We start from the raw sequence: 17,546 nt of genomic DNA on the forward strand, positions 1-17,546 counted from the left end.
TAGATAGCTCCCTTTCCCTCATCTAATGGGTGAATAAATGTTCATGTGCTGTGAAGTTATTTTAATCGTCAGGGTTTTTACGTCAACGCCATCTTCAGCAACAATGCTCTGCTCGTGGCATTCTCCCAGAGCTCGCCAGCAAGCACGTGCATGTCAGCATGTACGTGGGTGGAGTTCACAAAGGCCTGATGTCTCTCTTTCAAATCCTCGGCAGATCGGGGACGAGGTGGCCGTAAGTCGGCCAAAGGGCACAGAGCGAGCTCCAAGAGAAGCACTGCCTCTTCGGGGGTGGGAAATCAAGACGCCCGATGCCCCCCGACCAATCATGGAGAGGCAACGGAGTTCCCCGGCGAATGAGGGGTGAGAGGGGCGAGTAGAAATAGACGGGACAGGCGGTGTGAAAAGGGTCTTGGAAGGGTCTTCGTGTTCGTCTCCTTGTCGTCGCCTGGTCTGGTTGTTTTGGACCGGTGTCGCCGCTCCTGGACTCGTGTCGTTGGTGGTCTTCTGGCTCTCTCCTCATCGCTGGCTCTGGGCGCGTCGTAGCGATCCCTCACCTCGTCTCGCCAGTGTCTGGATTCGGCTCGCCTCTCACTGGTGCCCGGTTCGAATCGGCTCGAAGACCACACGAGGTGGACGGGTCCGAGGCAGAATCTGGTCTTCAGCTCGCTTTCCCTCCGAGCTGGAGGCCGCAATAAAGAACACTTGGGGTCTGCTTCGTGTGTGTGTGTGTGTGTGTGTGTGTGTGTGTGTGTGTGTGTGTGTGTGTGTGTGTGTGTGTGTGTGTGTGTGTGTGTGTGTGTGTGTGTGTGTGTGTGTGTGTGTGTGTGTGGCGCCAGTCCATTAAGTAGGCATTGTTTAAGTGCCTTGCTGTACATACGTGCCTCTCTTTATTCGGATAACTCTGCTTCTTGCGTGTCCCCCTGCACCATTATAAATAAACCCATGTGTTAAATGTATCGGTTCGTTTTTTGTCTTTCTTTTATTGGTTTAACACGGTGCGTGTTGGAGAATTAGCCAGGCTGTTGCCGCTGTAAAGGGACATTTTGACCGACGGAAGCTCGGCGACCATCCGCTCGGGTCGCACACGGTTCGAATACGCTTGCGTCTCGTTCCGTACGAGCATCGTCGAGGGTGAATTTCCCTGGTTGTTGGACAACGTGGGTATTTAGGTAAATTGAAATTGGCAATCGACCCTACCCCACGTGGTCGACCTATTGGCGAACTTCGGTCCGATTAGGGATCCGTGGGCTCCAGAGTTATCCGCGGTGACGACCTATAAATTCCGGGTGATCGGTAGAGTCGACCCTGCAGCTCCATCTCTCGGTCGTGCTCGTCGCCGATACCCGGCCCTGCAACAATATGTTGTAAATCGCCACTGTCTAGACACGTCTGGAGATGACCACCGTCTGGATATAATCACCATCATGAAGAAAGAGAAGGGGTAGTTGGGGGGTGGAGGGGGGAGAAGAGAGAGGAGAGCTGCACTGTATTGGGAGGGGGTAGAGCAAGGATGAGAGAGAGCGACAGGGACAGCGGTAGGGGTAGGGGAGTTAGCAGAGAACCTTGCCTCACATGAACTGCTGGATGCCCTTTGGTGTTGGCAGGCATGACACCGTCGTGATGATATCATCACAATGTTCGTCCAAGTCGGGAGAATTTCATAATACCAGTAATACTTTCCCCAACTGCTTAATGACATCAATGGTGCTTCCTGTTATGATTGGACGGAACACAATATGTCCATTTGGCAGATGGCACTTGTTGGAGCCAAATACAATCTGGCTCACCAGTCAGTCAGTGGGGCATCAAGTGCCTATATATAATTGTGCGGAAGCATGAGGGAGGGGTCATCTCGGGTTCCTTTTCAGATTCACCAGGAATCGCAGGTCATCGCACGTGAATAACTTTGTGTCGCGGCGGGTCACTAATTGACCGCGAACACCAATAACTTGACCACATGACTTATGGTCCTCTCGCTAACAACCGTTTACCTTAGGGCACGTGACCATCTTATCGGGGAATCGTGCCCTTGGTACGTGTTTGTGTTATTTAGGTTACCTACTGGATCAGGAGCAGCTGAGCGGAGCTGCCATGTTCGTACCAGCTATTTAACAGATTCTTGGGGAATAATATCCCGGTTAAGCTCGGGTGCGGAGCGGGCCATGCTGGACCAATGGAGGAAAAGAGAAAAACGAGCTGGGAACATTTCTAACAACACATTTATTTAAACTGGGAGCGAGGAAAGTTAGGTGGCACGGTAATGAAATTTATTGCAAATGTGCAGCAGGGAAAGCAAGGAATTTGTGGGTTGCGGCTAAAGGCGAACAAAATAAGACACCATGCAGTTATCCCAAAAATTATTATACAGTCTTAACTTGTGCTCTTACAGGCGCCAACGCACACGCACACAAAAAACATTAGAGATAGCCCAGAGAGATAGAATCAGTTGAGAATGAATGACCTCTCAATACCTGGCATGGCTGGCAGAGCTGTGCAACCCAGAACACTTAGGAAAGGGGAGGAGGGAAAAATACCAAGGGTGTTAAACACTTGCTTCTCAAGTTTTTTATTATTATTTTTTTAATGTGCATGAAATTGTGCTCATCGACTTCCTTGTTTGTTTTGAAGATCCTCTGGGTACAGCAGGCTGTTTTTTGTTATCTCCCTGGACTTCAACATGTTGATATCAGCTGCTGTGCATGTTGCTGTACTGACACACATTAGAAACTCAGCAAAATCTTTGTCTTCCCTTTGCCGTATACTCTGTCAGCTCAATCATTTGGAAGTTTTATTCCCATAATGATCCATGAAGCCCGAGCATACATGTCTGATGGAAGGGCAAAATCATGGTTCTGGCCGACAGGTTGAAGCTGATAGAGATCAACGGAAAATATGCTGATTCCACCAAATCTTGAATCAGGATCTTTCTTCCCAATGATATCTTGCAGCTGGCAATGGAGGTGGTATAGGAGATCAGCACCAACCAGACACCTCATCTATAATCAACAACTTGAGCTTTCCTCGTCTGGACCTTATTGTGTTGAGCTCACTGCTCAGTGCCTGATATTCCTTCTTTGCTCTTCGGACAAGCAGTGAAGTTCATTGCAGAATGCAAAGCCATCCCATCGATTCCAAAAATCTGCGGTTCTTGTAAAGGCGGAAAGGATCTCTGCAATATCATCTGGCTTAAAGTATCCATCCAGTGGCTTGAGAAGTTGCATGCTTTCATAGTGAACCAGCTTGAAGATATGGCTCTTGCCAACACCTCCTGGTCCACTCAAGAAGATCCTGTAAACAGGTATTGGCTTGTCTTGTTTAAGAGCCTGTATCATGTCTTTTCACCACTTGTGATGCAGTTTTAGGATTTTTCATCTGTTTACCATTTAATGTTTGTATCATAGCCTTGTATTGCTGTGGTGTCAACTCCTTTTCTCGTTCAGATGAGTAGCGTGCTTGAAAGTCCGATCTTGCCTGCTGTCTTTGAGGAGCCAAGCCAATGTTATCAGCTTCCTCTCGAGGCATGTGTCCATCTTCAACGATACCTTCATCTTCCTGTTCAGCTGGTTCATGCTCGGCTCCAGGAGCAACAGCATCTCCTGCATGTTCTGGAGGTCCCAAGTGGTTGAGGTCTTCAAAAGCTCTCTGAATTTCATTTGCATCCTGGAATATTTGCTTTCCTTTGCATCTATGATATTGTTGTGTATCCGGGGTGGTGGGATTCTCGCCCGACTCTTGGCGCCACCCTCACCACCGCCGTCTCCGGGGTTTATAACACCGGCGGCTCGGCACAGGCCTTGGATCACGCGTCTTCAATCGCGATACCAACGTAATCCTTGTAGTACCTTACCAGTTGGGGAAATAGAACCCCGGTTACAGACTGGTTGTGTCAGATGCCGAGCGTTTTCTGCCAGTCTGTAACCATTTTGGTTTTATTTGCCAATCAAACAGATTGTTCCTCGACGCGACACGAATTAATCCATAGCGGCAACTTCATACGAACCAACCAGATTTATTGGGGAACACGACACAAGCAAAACATTCACGACAATGCTTTTATTAACAATCTTTAACCCGTTCTTAACTATTGAACTACGGACTACAGGTTTTGAGGGGGTCCCTACCGAGATATGCCTTAAACAACGTGCAGCCAAAGACAGACAGCATGCATGCAAGACAAGACAGAGTACTTGGTGATGTCTCACGGATGAGAGGACAGTGTCAAAAGCATGAATGTCGCTCGCAACAAGCAGATGTCCACGGATTCGAGCCCCAGCTCGAACGCGCCGTGTGGCAAGATGGCGGCGCCGTACTCTTACTTTTCCGCACCGCACGCGGTCTCCGCGCGCTTTGACCCTGTGTAAGGTCGACGATGGGCCTCAGCTGATCCCTCTCAAGGTCCAGCATGCAAATCCAGGCCTGGCCTGTGCACCAGACAAGGCCCAAATCAAGGTGCAGGGTTCCGGCAAGCGGATCGGCAAACGTGTTGAGCCGTTGGTGTGAGCAGGGACTGTCAGAGGCTCCGTCGTTTCCTCTCTTGCCTTCCCGCCTCGAAGCCCGACTTCACAACTCCGTCCTCTCAGTTTCCTTCTCTGTCGAATCACCTTTTCTTTCCTTTTTCACGCTCGCTTCTCAAAGCCGGCTGCCGTCTCTCTCATGGAAGAATCACCTCCTCATAACAGTCGATCGCCGACTCGACGTGCAGGCAGCCTCTCTTACTGCCAAAAATGCAGACTCGACGTGCAGGCAGGTTCAGCGTCTCTCCCGGCAGATCCAACACTCTGCCTCCTTCGTTTGCTCGCTTCAAAAATACGAGCACGCCTCGACAGCGACTGTTTCCACACACTGAACCTTTTTACGAAGCCTTCGTTTGCTCGCTTCGAAGCCACCCCGAGCACGCCTCGAAAACCCGACTGTTTTCCACACACTGCACTCTTTCTCTCCAGTTTCTCTCCAGTTTCTCTTTCGTTTGCTCGCTTTGAAACACGAGCACGCCTCGCTCAGCGAAGCTGACAAACTCCTCCCCTTAGTTTCACTTCCTCTTTATGGCCACACCCTCTCAGCCGACTGGGCGGGGCCTCGTCCGGGATGGGGTAGGAAGAAGGAGCTCTCGTTCCACCACCACCACCGCACAAAGAATAAAACAGCCTCTAAAACCTCCTGACACACATGTAACGTCCATTTTACCACACAACCTAGCTAAACATGCATTTAATGGGGGATCTGAGCTAATCCTATATTTAGTAGTCCAATAAGGGCCATTTCTGTAACAATATGTTTAACATTTGCATAATGCTCCTTTTTTGTTGGATAGTGACTTTTTAAATCTCGATCCTCATTTATTCAGGGATAATACGTCATCAGGAGACCTCTGTATTTTTTCCTCTCCATCAGACTTTTCTTTGAGAAAGCTGATAACTTCTCTCTTGCATTCCCTCATTGATCCTCGCCCATTCAGAAGTGTAATCATTGTGGATCCTGTATGGCTATCATCATCATCCTCCAGAATGTCAGGAACATGATCCGCTGCATCTGGAGTAGCGTTTTTTTTTTTTCCACCAGTTGTGTCTTTGGCTGCAAACCCTGCTGAGCACATGTTGACTAGTTCATGTGGATGTGATGCATATCTGTTCCACAATGATGTGCAGAAAATTATTTTCAGCATCATCTGGCATGTCTTTGAGAACATCAAGTGGTTTTTGCATGGAAACTCGCTTGTCTTTTGGTGCAGTATTCACAAATACTACTTTCCTACTCACCCTTTTCAAAGGGAGGGACAGTAGTCTATAGGCTGCATCCTGGGCACTGACCTCTCGGTTGTTGAGAAATGCTGAACCAACTTTTTTCAGTTTCTACGTGAGATCATCTCCCCTGCTTTCTTCAACAACCTTCTTCAGGAGTTCACTCATAGATCTCTCACTTTTCAACATGCAGCTGGTAACATAGGAAATGCACGAATAGAGGTCGATGATGAACTGAAGATCCATGTTGCCTTTCCATGTGCAAAGAATGTCTGGATTGTGCTGGTTTATTCAACATTCAGATTGTTGTCTTTGCAAAACTACATGTTTGCCGGATTTTGTGAATCGTCGAGCTTGATTGTACTGACAGATATCTACCTGTGAGAGTCGCAACAGCTCATCCAATGCAAGATCTTCAGGAACATCTTTATCTTCCATAGTTTTTCTTACTCGAGTTAGTATTTCTGGATGTCGGCGAAGCTGTCGTGCTACAACAATGGGATCCAGCTCAATGGAGGATCCTGTAATCAACGTCTTTGCACTTAGAGGATGAGGGATTCTGAATCTGCACCTCTTGCTTCGTCTGAATGTTTGCGAGTAGACATGCTTCTGCAAACCAAGCACAAGTTTCTGAAGTTCATCATCCTGTGAAACACAATATTTCTGGTACACCATATACCCATCAGAGATGGGGAATCCCCCACCATTGAAAAATAATTGAAATCAGATAAGCGTTTTTCCATTTATTACAAAAAACTTTTTTCAAGATGGCCACCCCAGTCGGCCATCTTGGATCCGGCCATGCCCAAAATGAATAGGGTTTTTCCTTTTCAGGTGGTACATGTGTGACCCAAATTTCAAATCGATATGGCAAAAAAACATTTTTTTTCAAGATGGCCGCCCCAGTCGGCCATCTTGGATCTGGCCATGCCCAAAATCAATAGGGTTCTTCCTTTTCAGGTGGTACATGTGACTCAAATTTCAAATCGACATGGCGAACAGTTTATGAGTTATCGCACTCGCAGCTATAAATGTTGATGCCCAGCCAGCCTGACGGACGGACGATGGACGGACGACCCGGGTGACAACAATATCCCCCTTCCACCACTTGGCAAGTTCATGTTGTGCTGATCGCACCATGGAAAGTATCGGTCTTCGAGGGATATTCTCCTTGTGAATCTTTGGCAGGCTGTACATTCTTGGACGTTGGGCTCCAACAGGTTTAATTCTGTTGTGCACCTCCTTTGATAGATCTCCACGTTTGAGAAGCTGCAACAGTCGTTTGACGATCTGACCTTCCACCTGAGGCGTGCGATCATGTTCCCTTAAATCGCCAAGATATTTAAATTTGGTTTCGTCTTTCAGGATGTCCATCATCTTGTTGATGTAATCAATCTTATTCATGATTACCACTCCGGTGCCTTTATCCGGTTTGCAGATGTGAATGTCAGCATTCCTCCTCAATCCTTGTATTGCCAAGAGAACATACCATTGCATGTGAAAATCCACAACGTCATTCGGGATTCCACAGTACGCAGGTGCGAGGTCCGATAGTCTTGCCCTCAGCGCCTGGTCTGCTTCGTTTGACAGCCTGATGTGTTGATAGTTGAGCATACAGGAGTTCAAACTCGGCAAAAAATGTCTTCCCTCTTGATATTCTGGTTGGGAATGCCGAAGTTAAAACCGTACGCCAACGCGAACCTTTCCGTGTCAGACAGCTTACAGTCCGATTTATTGAGGACATGCTGGGATGAGTCTGATCAGGGAACCGAATCATTTCACCTTCAACCAGTCGATTGTTCGATCGCATTTCTTCTGCGCCGCCATCTCTGCACGTTGGTCAATCGCTGCAATGTACCTACATAACCGGATTGTGTCACACAGCGACATGAAGCCACGTGCTTCGTTCCAGGCATTGCATTGGACGCGACGTAGCGCAGACCGTGTGCGATTCAAGTGCCCGATCTCATCCAGAATAAACATCCGCTCCATTGTAGTGCTGTGCTTCATTTTAGAACTGATAATGCGCTTTGTTATAAAGCCTGGGACTACGTTGTGCCGCAGACAAGCCCGGAGAAACCTCTTGGATAACTTACCTGTACGACACTTACCATTAAGCCGAACCAAGCCATTAAGCTGCTCGACTTGACGTTGTGAGTACCGTCGTTTTACATAAATAAACAGATGTTTGGTACTACAGAACTTTAATATGGATACAAACAAACACGACATAATAGTGACCGAAGCTTTTCGTGCTGCACTCTTCAGGGTAAAAATCGCAGCAAGTGAAGAAGGAAGTGAAGGCGTGTGCTTTATGCGCAGGTCTCGATAAGGTAGACGCTGATTGGTTCAACCGTAATGACGACACGGTTAATCTGAACGCCCATTGGTCGGCTCATCATCTTCACCTCGAGCTCCCATTGGCTGGAGCAGAGTTAGTCGATGATTGACGTTTGCAACCACATCCTGGAAAGAGGGGGGATGGGTTTCCCCTAAGGTCCATTCACCATTTGGTACCATACTTCCCTTGATCTTTCCATGCTGAAAGAGACACAGATCGTACAAATTCCTTTTGACGACATATTATTGGATCGGTGGTAAGGATGAAGGTTGCTTCCAACATATGTAAATGAAACAAGCTCCGACCTCGGCTCAATATCCTGGACATATCTGCATTGTACTGGTCTGCACAGATAGAGTTGGCAACCAGGTGCTGTGCAATGGCAGATGAAGCAGATACAGTGGCTGGTGGTTGCTGGATTATCTCCGGCTCTGTTATCTCCGGCTTTGTCACTTTGCCAGTGCTCGTGACAACGTGCGCTCCGCACTGGTACTCAAGAAGAACGTCTCAGTTGCACTCCAACCACGAGTGCAGAGCCAGCGAAGGGTAGAGGCAATGAGGGGCAGCCAACGCAGTGAAGAGAGGGCAAAGCAGAGCACAAGCGACTCCATGCTTCGCCTTTTATCAGCCCCGGACGAAGGGTGTGGTAACGACCCGAAAGTGATTTGCTGTGACCCGAATCCTGCTTCTCCATTCGGCCACAGCGGCCCAAGCCACGCCCTGCCAGGCTCCCGAGGCCGGAAACTGTCTCATTCGCCCACCCGGCTCGACACGGCATGGAGCTCCTGACTCAGCATAGGGCATGAGCAGACAACCTGACCCTGAACGTGCTTCAAGTGCAGTCTGACTGCCGAAGAACAATGCACACCTGCCACCCACAGGCCCCATATCATGAGCCAAACTGCACATCCGGGCCCTAAACCAAACTCCCGGATCACCCCTCCCGCGACCTCTCCTCGCCGCACCTGTTTTGCCATGTTCTGGCGACTGGACGAGGCTCGTATCAATCTCACGTGCTCATCCGGGACATCCCCGGCAAGATGCGGTCGAGCCATTAACGTCCGTTGCTCAGCCCCGCATTGCGCGGTCCGAGAACAGACCGAGTCATGCCGTACTCTATCATGGCGAAGTGTCACGATGCAGGATATGAGGGGGTGCAGGGATATTTTTCCCGTGTGCTGGAGGCCTTGTGGTCGAAGTGGTGAGGTGTTGGTGAGTTCGGGGTGAGTAAGGTGAGATGCCGGTTGGAAATTTGTGCGTATATTTGAATGAAATAATGGCACGTGATGCGTGTGCTGTACAGTATCGATTGTGCTTCTGTTGGTTCCAAGCCACGGGAGGCATCGTAGTGCGCTCATTCAATCGCATTTTGCATGGCGTGTGTGCTTGCTTGCTTGACTTGAACCATGGCGAAAAGGAAAGTATTGGAATAGAACTCAGAATGGAAGATAGAGATGTAGTTAATTGACCTGGCTATTATACCGTCACAACACACTTCGTCGCGTTAGCGCACTAGACAGGAGGGGAAGGTCTAACTGCATGAAGATTAATGAAATAACTGCCTGGGAAACACTGTTTGTTGGGTGCCATTGCCTTTGATGCATGCGGTTTTGTAGAACCGTAACAATATATATGTATGCATATTGTTTTAGTCCTGGTTAAACCCTCGACCCAATTGTGGTGGGTGGGCGATTAACACCGACCAGGCTGGACCGCCGAGCGGTTTTCCTTGGAGGCGGACACATGAGCCCCAGAGATTTTGGCTCGTGTGGTAGGGAATGGGCAGCAGAGGGACGGAGACATGCGGGTTGTACTCGAACCCACTGCAGATGCACGGACACCAGCAACTTAAATATATAATGATTTATTAAACAGAAAATGAAGTTATAATGGAACAAATCAAGACGTGAGTAACCTAAATCTAATTTTGAGGTGCCTCCACACAGACTGAAATGCAGACAAGGTGAACAGAATAATACAAAAATAAAAATCCCTCCTTTATTTCGGCACTTGGCTTTGGGTCCAGGAGTGAATTTCATTGGCTTCAAAGTCACCAAACTGCTTCGTTACTGCTCAGTAAGATGCGCACCAAAATGGTGCCGAGCCGCTCTCTGGACTGGAAACATACGTGAAGTAATTTGTGAGGCGGTGCTCAACACCAGGACTCACCAACCGCCGTTCGGCTTCCTTGTCGATTGCGCTTGCTGGTGGCGACGCGACCTTCAGTGATATATACGAGGCTTCAAGGTCGGTCTCACACAACCCAACCAAGTCAATAGCCAGCGTCTTGCTCCACCACACAAGCCAATTCACCTCAACGTGAATATGAGAATCACGCAGCCATTTCATCATGCCGAGAGGAGAGCAAAGCGAAATCCTCCATTCCAGCCACATTTTTTCTCACAACTACTTTCTGCTATCTGAACTTCACCCTTCTTCCACCCGCTCTCTGACGTCACGCCCATCAATCATCCACCTCCGTGTGTGGCTTATTGGCATGAAAAAACGGGAAGGCGGGGCTTCTGCCTGCTTGGACTTTTGGCTCGCTTGTTAAATAAACATAATTCTTTCATTGCTTGTAAAACATGTTTGTAAAAATATGTTTGTAAAACATTTCGAATAAATGTCGATTAAAAAATGTTTCTAAAACAAAACATAGGGAAAAGTCAGAGGGGGCAATTACATACTGGGGAAAATTGGTCTTAATCCCTGTCTAATTAACACAGCACCACCTCCCCCGTGTGGTGACTAGTAACACAAGCTTACAGTCTCCCTCCTAAATTTACATTGAGATGTCTCCAAATGTCCACGGACCAAGCAACCCCATACAGTCCTTACTCCATTGATGTTGAGTAATCTAATGATGTGGACCTGTGACTGGGGTTGTGGATCCGCTGTTTGGAGAGGTTCTGGGCTGACAGGATCAAAACCTCGATGAAAAAAGTGCCCAGCTGATGATCCTGGCATTTGGGATATCAGTCGATTGCTTATAAGTTAAGGTTATAACTTCAAATAAAATTGTGTGTGTGTGTGTGTGTGTGTGTGTGTGTGTGTGTGGTTTTTTTTTTGTCGTCTGGCTTTCTTCTTGGGACTACGATGCAGTAATTGGTCTTTATTTTGATTTTGCTATGAAATTCCTCCATCTACCCCCACAACTATATATATATATATATATATATATATATATATATATATATATATATATATATATATATATATATATATATATATATATATATATATATATATATATATATATATATATATACATACATTGTTGTGGGGTCGGGTGAGAAGACCACGAGGTGGGGAAAGCTATGCCGATTCCCACCAGACTCCCCGGAATTGTAGGCCGTCGCTCACGGATAATTCCGTGGCGGGTCGCTTAACCGACCCTGAACGCCAATAACTCAACCGCATGACTTATGGTCCTCCTGTCTAGAATCAGGTTACCTAATTAACCACACTGTTTAACCACCGGGGAACCACGCCCTCGGTACTCCTTGTCCGAACCGGATCACTCTACCAACTACCGACTACCTTTCCGGATCGGATGCAGTCGAGCGGTACTGCCAAGGACGTACCAGCTAAAGAAAACGGATTGTTGGGAATAAAGACCCGGCTAAACTTGGATTCGAACCATGCTGGACCAATGGAGGAAAAGACAAAGGCGAGCTGGGAGCATTTCTACAATTATTATTATATTTACAATAAGCGAGGAAAAGCATGTGGCACAACAAAAGGTTGATTGGGGATGTAATGCAGGGAAATATGACAGAGGTGTGGGGTGCGGCAATTTTACAAGCAACTCGCAAAGCAGACACAGTGCAGACTTGACATGAGATTAAAAAAGCAACAATCACAACAATAAAAGTTCTTATGCAGGCTTATCTAACAGACAGGCACAAACACTCTCAGACACACACTCAGACAAAATAAACCCAATGAAAGGCAAAGGACTTTTGCAGCCAGAGAGGGAGGGAGGGAGGTGAGGTCACAGTTTTTGGTACCTGAGCGTTTCGGGGGAAGGGATTCTCCGTGGTGCGGCACCCGACAAAAGCTGTGCAGTTCGGTCCACAGCCGCACGTGTGGTAATCGTGTCTGCAGCAGGAGCTTGAGTGGAGGAGAGCAGAGTCCAAAATGGTGAGAGTGGAGCAGTAGCAGGACCAGACGAGGTTTGGTCGAGGTCGTGTCGGTGGGGACCAGTTGGCTGGCCGTCGAGGTGAGACGTAAGCAGAGCCAAGCAGCCGGAACACCTTCGCAACAACTCCTTCAATTCCCTTCGCACTTCTCCTTCCAATGGCTTCCCACAACAACGACAACCTTCCCATTCAACTTGATACCTTCGCATCCAAAAACTCTGACCGACTTCTTCCTTTCTATCCACCCCAACTTCGCCCCAACTCCGAGGATTGCTCCGTACTTTATAGATCACTGAGCTCAGGGAGGAGCCATGGCGTAACTGACGTCATTGTCCGATCTGAGCATCCCGATTGGACCGGGCCTTCATGTGGTCCGCCTTTTTGGGCGGGGTTTCGGCCAGAGGATAGTTTGGCCATTCATGTGTCTACCTTTCTGGGCGGGGTTTCGGCCAGAGGAGAGTTTGGCCCCCCCACGCCGCGTGTGTCTGGGTTTAGGAAGGTGGATGCCGATGCGGCTTCCATAGCGAACGTCGGGATTTTGCCTCAGAAAACGAGACTCCGGATACAGCGGGTAGACGGTGGTACGCTGTGGCCAGCGAAACGAGGGTAGCAAGCGAGATTAATTTACCTCAGAAAAAGGAGGGAGTAAAATAAAAGGGAAAAAAATGATTTATTAATCCTAACTAATAGCCTATCGCAACGCACTCCCTGCTGTCCCATTCGACAAAAGGTAGGGATCTATCGATACGTATATTAATGGAATAACTGACTCAGGCCAACTGTATGTTGTATGCATGCATACGGTTCCGAGAACCGTAACTATATATATATATATATACATACATACATACATACATACATACATACATACATACATACATACATACATACATACATACATACATATAGATATTGTTACGGGTACCGAGTGTATTAAAAGGGGGTTAATCCCCGTTTGTCCTTGGAAGAGCTGGACCTGGGGCCACCGCTCACAATTAAGTTCATGATACGGTGGGTTGCTTTAGAACCACGAACGCCAATCGGTGAACCACGAGTTCCAGTGTCCACCGTTTTAACTCGAGGTCGCTTGGCTTCCTGAACGGGGAGCATGCCCTTGGCAAAGCACCAATCTTATCTTGATTCGATCTTAATTAGGGTGGCCAAGTGTTTAACCGCTGGTACGTTCTGACTATGACAGGTCAATTAGTTTGGTAATAACCTCCCAGTCTATGTCGGTTCAGACAATGCTGGATCAATGGAAGGAAAGGCCAAGCACGGACAGGTTGGAACATCAGCAAGGAATTTATTAATAAGGAAAAAATGAATAAAAAGAACTTTTTATTTCCTTGTGGTGAAAATAAATAAATTCAAATCAATAAAAATAATCGCAAGCAAATATAGAATTAATCAGGCATTGACAGAAAAAGACACAAAGAGCAGATGCTTATCACTCTACCTTACGTAACAATTAAAAACACGAGACAAGGGTACCCAGCAGATCATTCAGGGGGAAGAGAAATCCAGTCTTGCTTAACAAATAAAAGTCGTTGTACGTCGAATAAAACGTCCTGAAATGTGTGAGCGTGCTTTGTCCGTTGCCAGTGCCCTGCCTTGCCGTGCACCCACTCGCCAACAGGCTTGAACGCCAATTGAAGTCACGTCGTCACCCCCAGGAAACAGGGATGCCAAGAATCAGGTACGTCAAGAGCAGGTCTCAAACAGAACCAGCATTAATGGTCCAAGCGTCACCCACCTTCAGGTGCCACCAGGAGCCACAACCGACGGACAGCTGATAGCTGTGAGAAACTGAGGCTGCAAGGCCGTCACCACCTGTCACAAACTCAACTGTCGCCTGCTCCGCAACCGTCTGCCTGAAACTGACGAAGCAAAAAATCGCCGTCGCCCAGCTGTTACCAACTGACACAAACCGTCGCAAAACTCTCAAAGCTGCCAGAACCGCAACTGACCGTCACCAACTGACTGTCGCCAACTGACTGGAAAAAAACAGTCTTCTCGTCCTCATTATTAGCAGCCCGTCTGGGCGAAGCCTCAAGCAGACTTCAGCCAAATCCACCTTGCCTATTGGCACATCTTTGCGCGTGATAACCTGCCCCGTCTTGCAATCATTCCTGGCCTACGATGCCATGTTTGTGGTGCTGGATGAATGGCAGAAAGCAGCCATTTGCTAGAATTACCAAGCGAAAATGTGAAGCGCTCATAAAACAACAGCAACAATTATCACCTCAATGTTCAGCCCAATACGAAAAAGAGCCAGTTGTCATCCACAGAGCTGCTGAACGGGGTGTCAAACATTTATGGAAAGAGATGGGTGAGCCTTCGTTGGGTTAACGGCTATCTCACGTGCATGAATGTGTCTGTCGTAAAGATAAAAAGGCCATCCCATCATAAAGGGAATCTATTCATTACTCTTCTCAACCCATCAAAGTTAGAATCACACCAGACATGGGGATGGGTCTATCCTGGGCATGCATTTAGGGAAATAACTCTCTGAGGACTGAAATGTTTGTATGCATTTGTCGGATCCGATTTTAAAATCCATAACAAAGTATGTATATATATATATATATATATATATATATATATATATATATATATATATATATATATATATATATATATATATATTATCAACCCTTACCGTAAATGCGCATAAATTGTTGCCAACACATCGCCTCCAAACTTGGATGGTGTTCACATGGCATTCAAGCCTTTGAAGATTGAAATTTTCCTCACATCCTAACTGGTGATTAGCAGGGCAGAGACAATGCTTTCGTGTGGCAGACTGCACTTGTTGCTAACAGGTTGTGCTATGGGACTTGATCTGTGCCTTGCCACATCATAAAGGTGTGTGTGTGTGTGTGTGTGTGATCTCCGTGTGTGTGTTATCTCCATGTGTGGCTTTCAGAAAGTGGAAAGGAGTCCTCCCAGGTCTCAGTGTCTCTCTCTTTGTTGGTGAGGGATCATGATTCATGGATCAAACTGTGGAGTTTTGTTGTTCCGAAGGTTCTTTTCAAGATCGTCACTGAGTCCTGTAATTTTTATTTTGGAATCTACAGAAATAACTTCATTAAAATGACACCACATGTTTTTGCATCTTAATATTGCAGCAGTAAGTGTTCCAGCTCATGGACTACACAGCAGATATTGTTTCTTCCACCTTACAAAATTTCAGATATCGTTATCATTGCCTTTAAATATGTTACTGGCTATTCTTTTACATATCATTGCCACATTGACAATGATGTAAAAATGTATTCCAGTGTCGCTTTGTTGTGAACTTGGGTTGGTTTATAGTCATCATGCCATCTTTGATGTGTGGTCCTTGGTTGAATTTTATCTCTGGTGAGGCTGACGATTTCTTTGTAATATTTTCAGCCTCACACATAAGAAAGACGAAGTGGCAGAAGCAAAAAAATCAATGGAGGAGATTTATCAAGGTGAGGGCAATGAAAGAGTTCAACATTAATGCATGTACATTGAATTGTTGTGATGTATCTTGAATGTAGGTTTGGTTGTGGTTTGACTGCATTCCTCATATCATGCCTGTTATCGTGTGTATCGTATTACCTTTTCCTTGTTATTTGTACATCATCGCTGGATGGGGGCAGTTTTGATGTTGCTGGCCTGTCTCACCTTTGCCAAATGTATGTAAAAGTGCTAAAATGTCGATGTTGCTGAGGTCCTTTGATTTGTGATCAAACAGCAAGGCATACTTGTTTAAGCGGGCTTATTCTACACACACGTAGAGGGAAACACAAACATTGAGGCTGTGTAATCAACAACTATTTAGAGCTGAAATTGTTTTTCTGTCATCTTGTATGTTTATTTTTTACTCTTAAGGTGCCTTTGCTCTGCACGTGTGGGAGCCCAAAATCTAAAAAGAAAAAAAATATATATCGTTTTGAGGAAAGTTGTGAAAACTCTCACACCCACTTTAGGATGTGTGCAGAAACCCCAAAAGCTGCTCAGAAAATTTGGTGGGGTTGCCTCCAAAACTGTGGGAGTAGTACTCTGTAAAATCGATGCACCAAATGGTGAAACTGATCAAGCTGAACCTGTGAATGAGTCTACATGTGGACAGAGAGAAGCTTTGTATGGGTGGAAACTCAAAATTGTAATTTTATGAAGAAATTTATGAAATCTCCCATCCACCTTAGGCCACCTGCTTGGGACCCAAAAGGTTCCACAGAAAATTTGGTGGGGCTAGCCCAAAAACTGAGGGAGTAGTTCGGGGACAGATGGACACAGTCTTGCTTTTTCATATACCAGCAAATGCATCCCGTTGGTTATCTGATGGAAATATTGTTGTGGGCCGGGGTTCGGTGGCGATAAACGACCACCAGGGGGAGCAGTTGGGTCGTCTCCATCGAACACCTCGGAATTTAGGTCGTGACTCTCGGATAAGTCCGAAAGGTCACGGGTCCCTTATCGGACCGTGGTCACTAATATTTTGACTGCGTGGGGTAGGGTTAATTGCCGAACTTCAATATACCTAAGTACCCACGTCGTCAAATTACCAAGGAAGTCACACCCTCGACGGACTCTGTCGAACCGGGTCGCTCTAGCGATGTCGGTCCGGTTTAACCGAGCGGAATTACCAGAGTCCGTCGGTCCAAACGACAACTTACGGCACACATCCTCCCAAATTCTCAATACGCACTGTGCTGGGTCAGTGGTAGAAACGACAATCAACGAACTGGAACATTTAACAGATATTTATTTACAATAGGGAGGCAGATCCAGAGCAGAGTTATCCGAATAAAGAAATGCAATTTACAATGAACGAAAAGCACTTAATAATTCTACTTATCAGACTGGCGCCACACACACACACACACACACACACACACACACACACACACACACACACACACACACACACACACACACACACACACACACACACACACACACACACACACACACACACACACACACACACACACACACACACACACACACACACACACACACACACACACACACTGGACCCCGTGGGCCTTTATTCGGCCCCTCAGCCCAGAGGGAACGCGAGCTGGGGGAACAAAGCCTGGCCGGGTACATTCCCTCCTCATGCGGTCACCCCGGACTCCAACCACCACAGTGGGATTCGAATCCATGGGTCCACGACCCTGGCTGCTCGGCCACCACCACCGCGAAGAACCGCAGACCATGACCGAGACAAAGCCACCGCACCAGACCAGAAGCAATAGGCCACGATGACTGCAGTACACTCGTCCTGACAACCACTTTACTCTTCTTGCCAGGTCCAAGGGATTTCTTCCCCTCTCATTCGCCTCCTGA

The 17,546-nt window shown here is 47.0% G+C and overlaps 1 protein-coding gene across 1 annotated transcript in view; it reads left to right on the plus strand.

Annotated features, from left to right (window-relative positions):
• The window catches only part of LOC147034164 (uncharacterized), a 266,468-nt gene that overhangs the window by 4,153 nt on the left and 244,769 nt on the right, over window positions 1-17,546 (plus strand). Inside the window, exon 4 of the mRNA XM_085850149.1 lies at window positions 15,618-15,679. Within this exon, the coding sequence (XP_085706275.1) occupies window positions 15,618-15,679 (62 nt within the window). The remainder of the gene's footprint in view (window positions 1-15,617; window positions 15,680-17,546) is intronic.

This window comes from Eptatretus burgeri, chromosome 1 (assembly GCF_056783735.1).
Source record: "Eptatretus burgeri isolate ZD-2024b chromosome 1, Ebu_testis_v1, whole genome shotgun sequence".
NCBI classification, from domain to species: domain Eukaryota; kingdom Metazoa; phylum Chordata; class Myxini; order Myxiniformes; family Myxinidae; genus Eptatretus; species Eptatretus burgeri.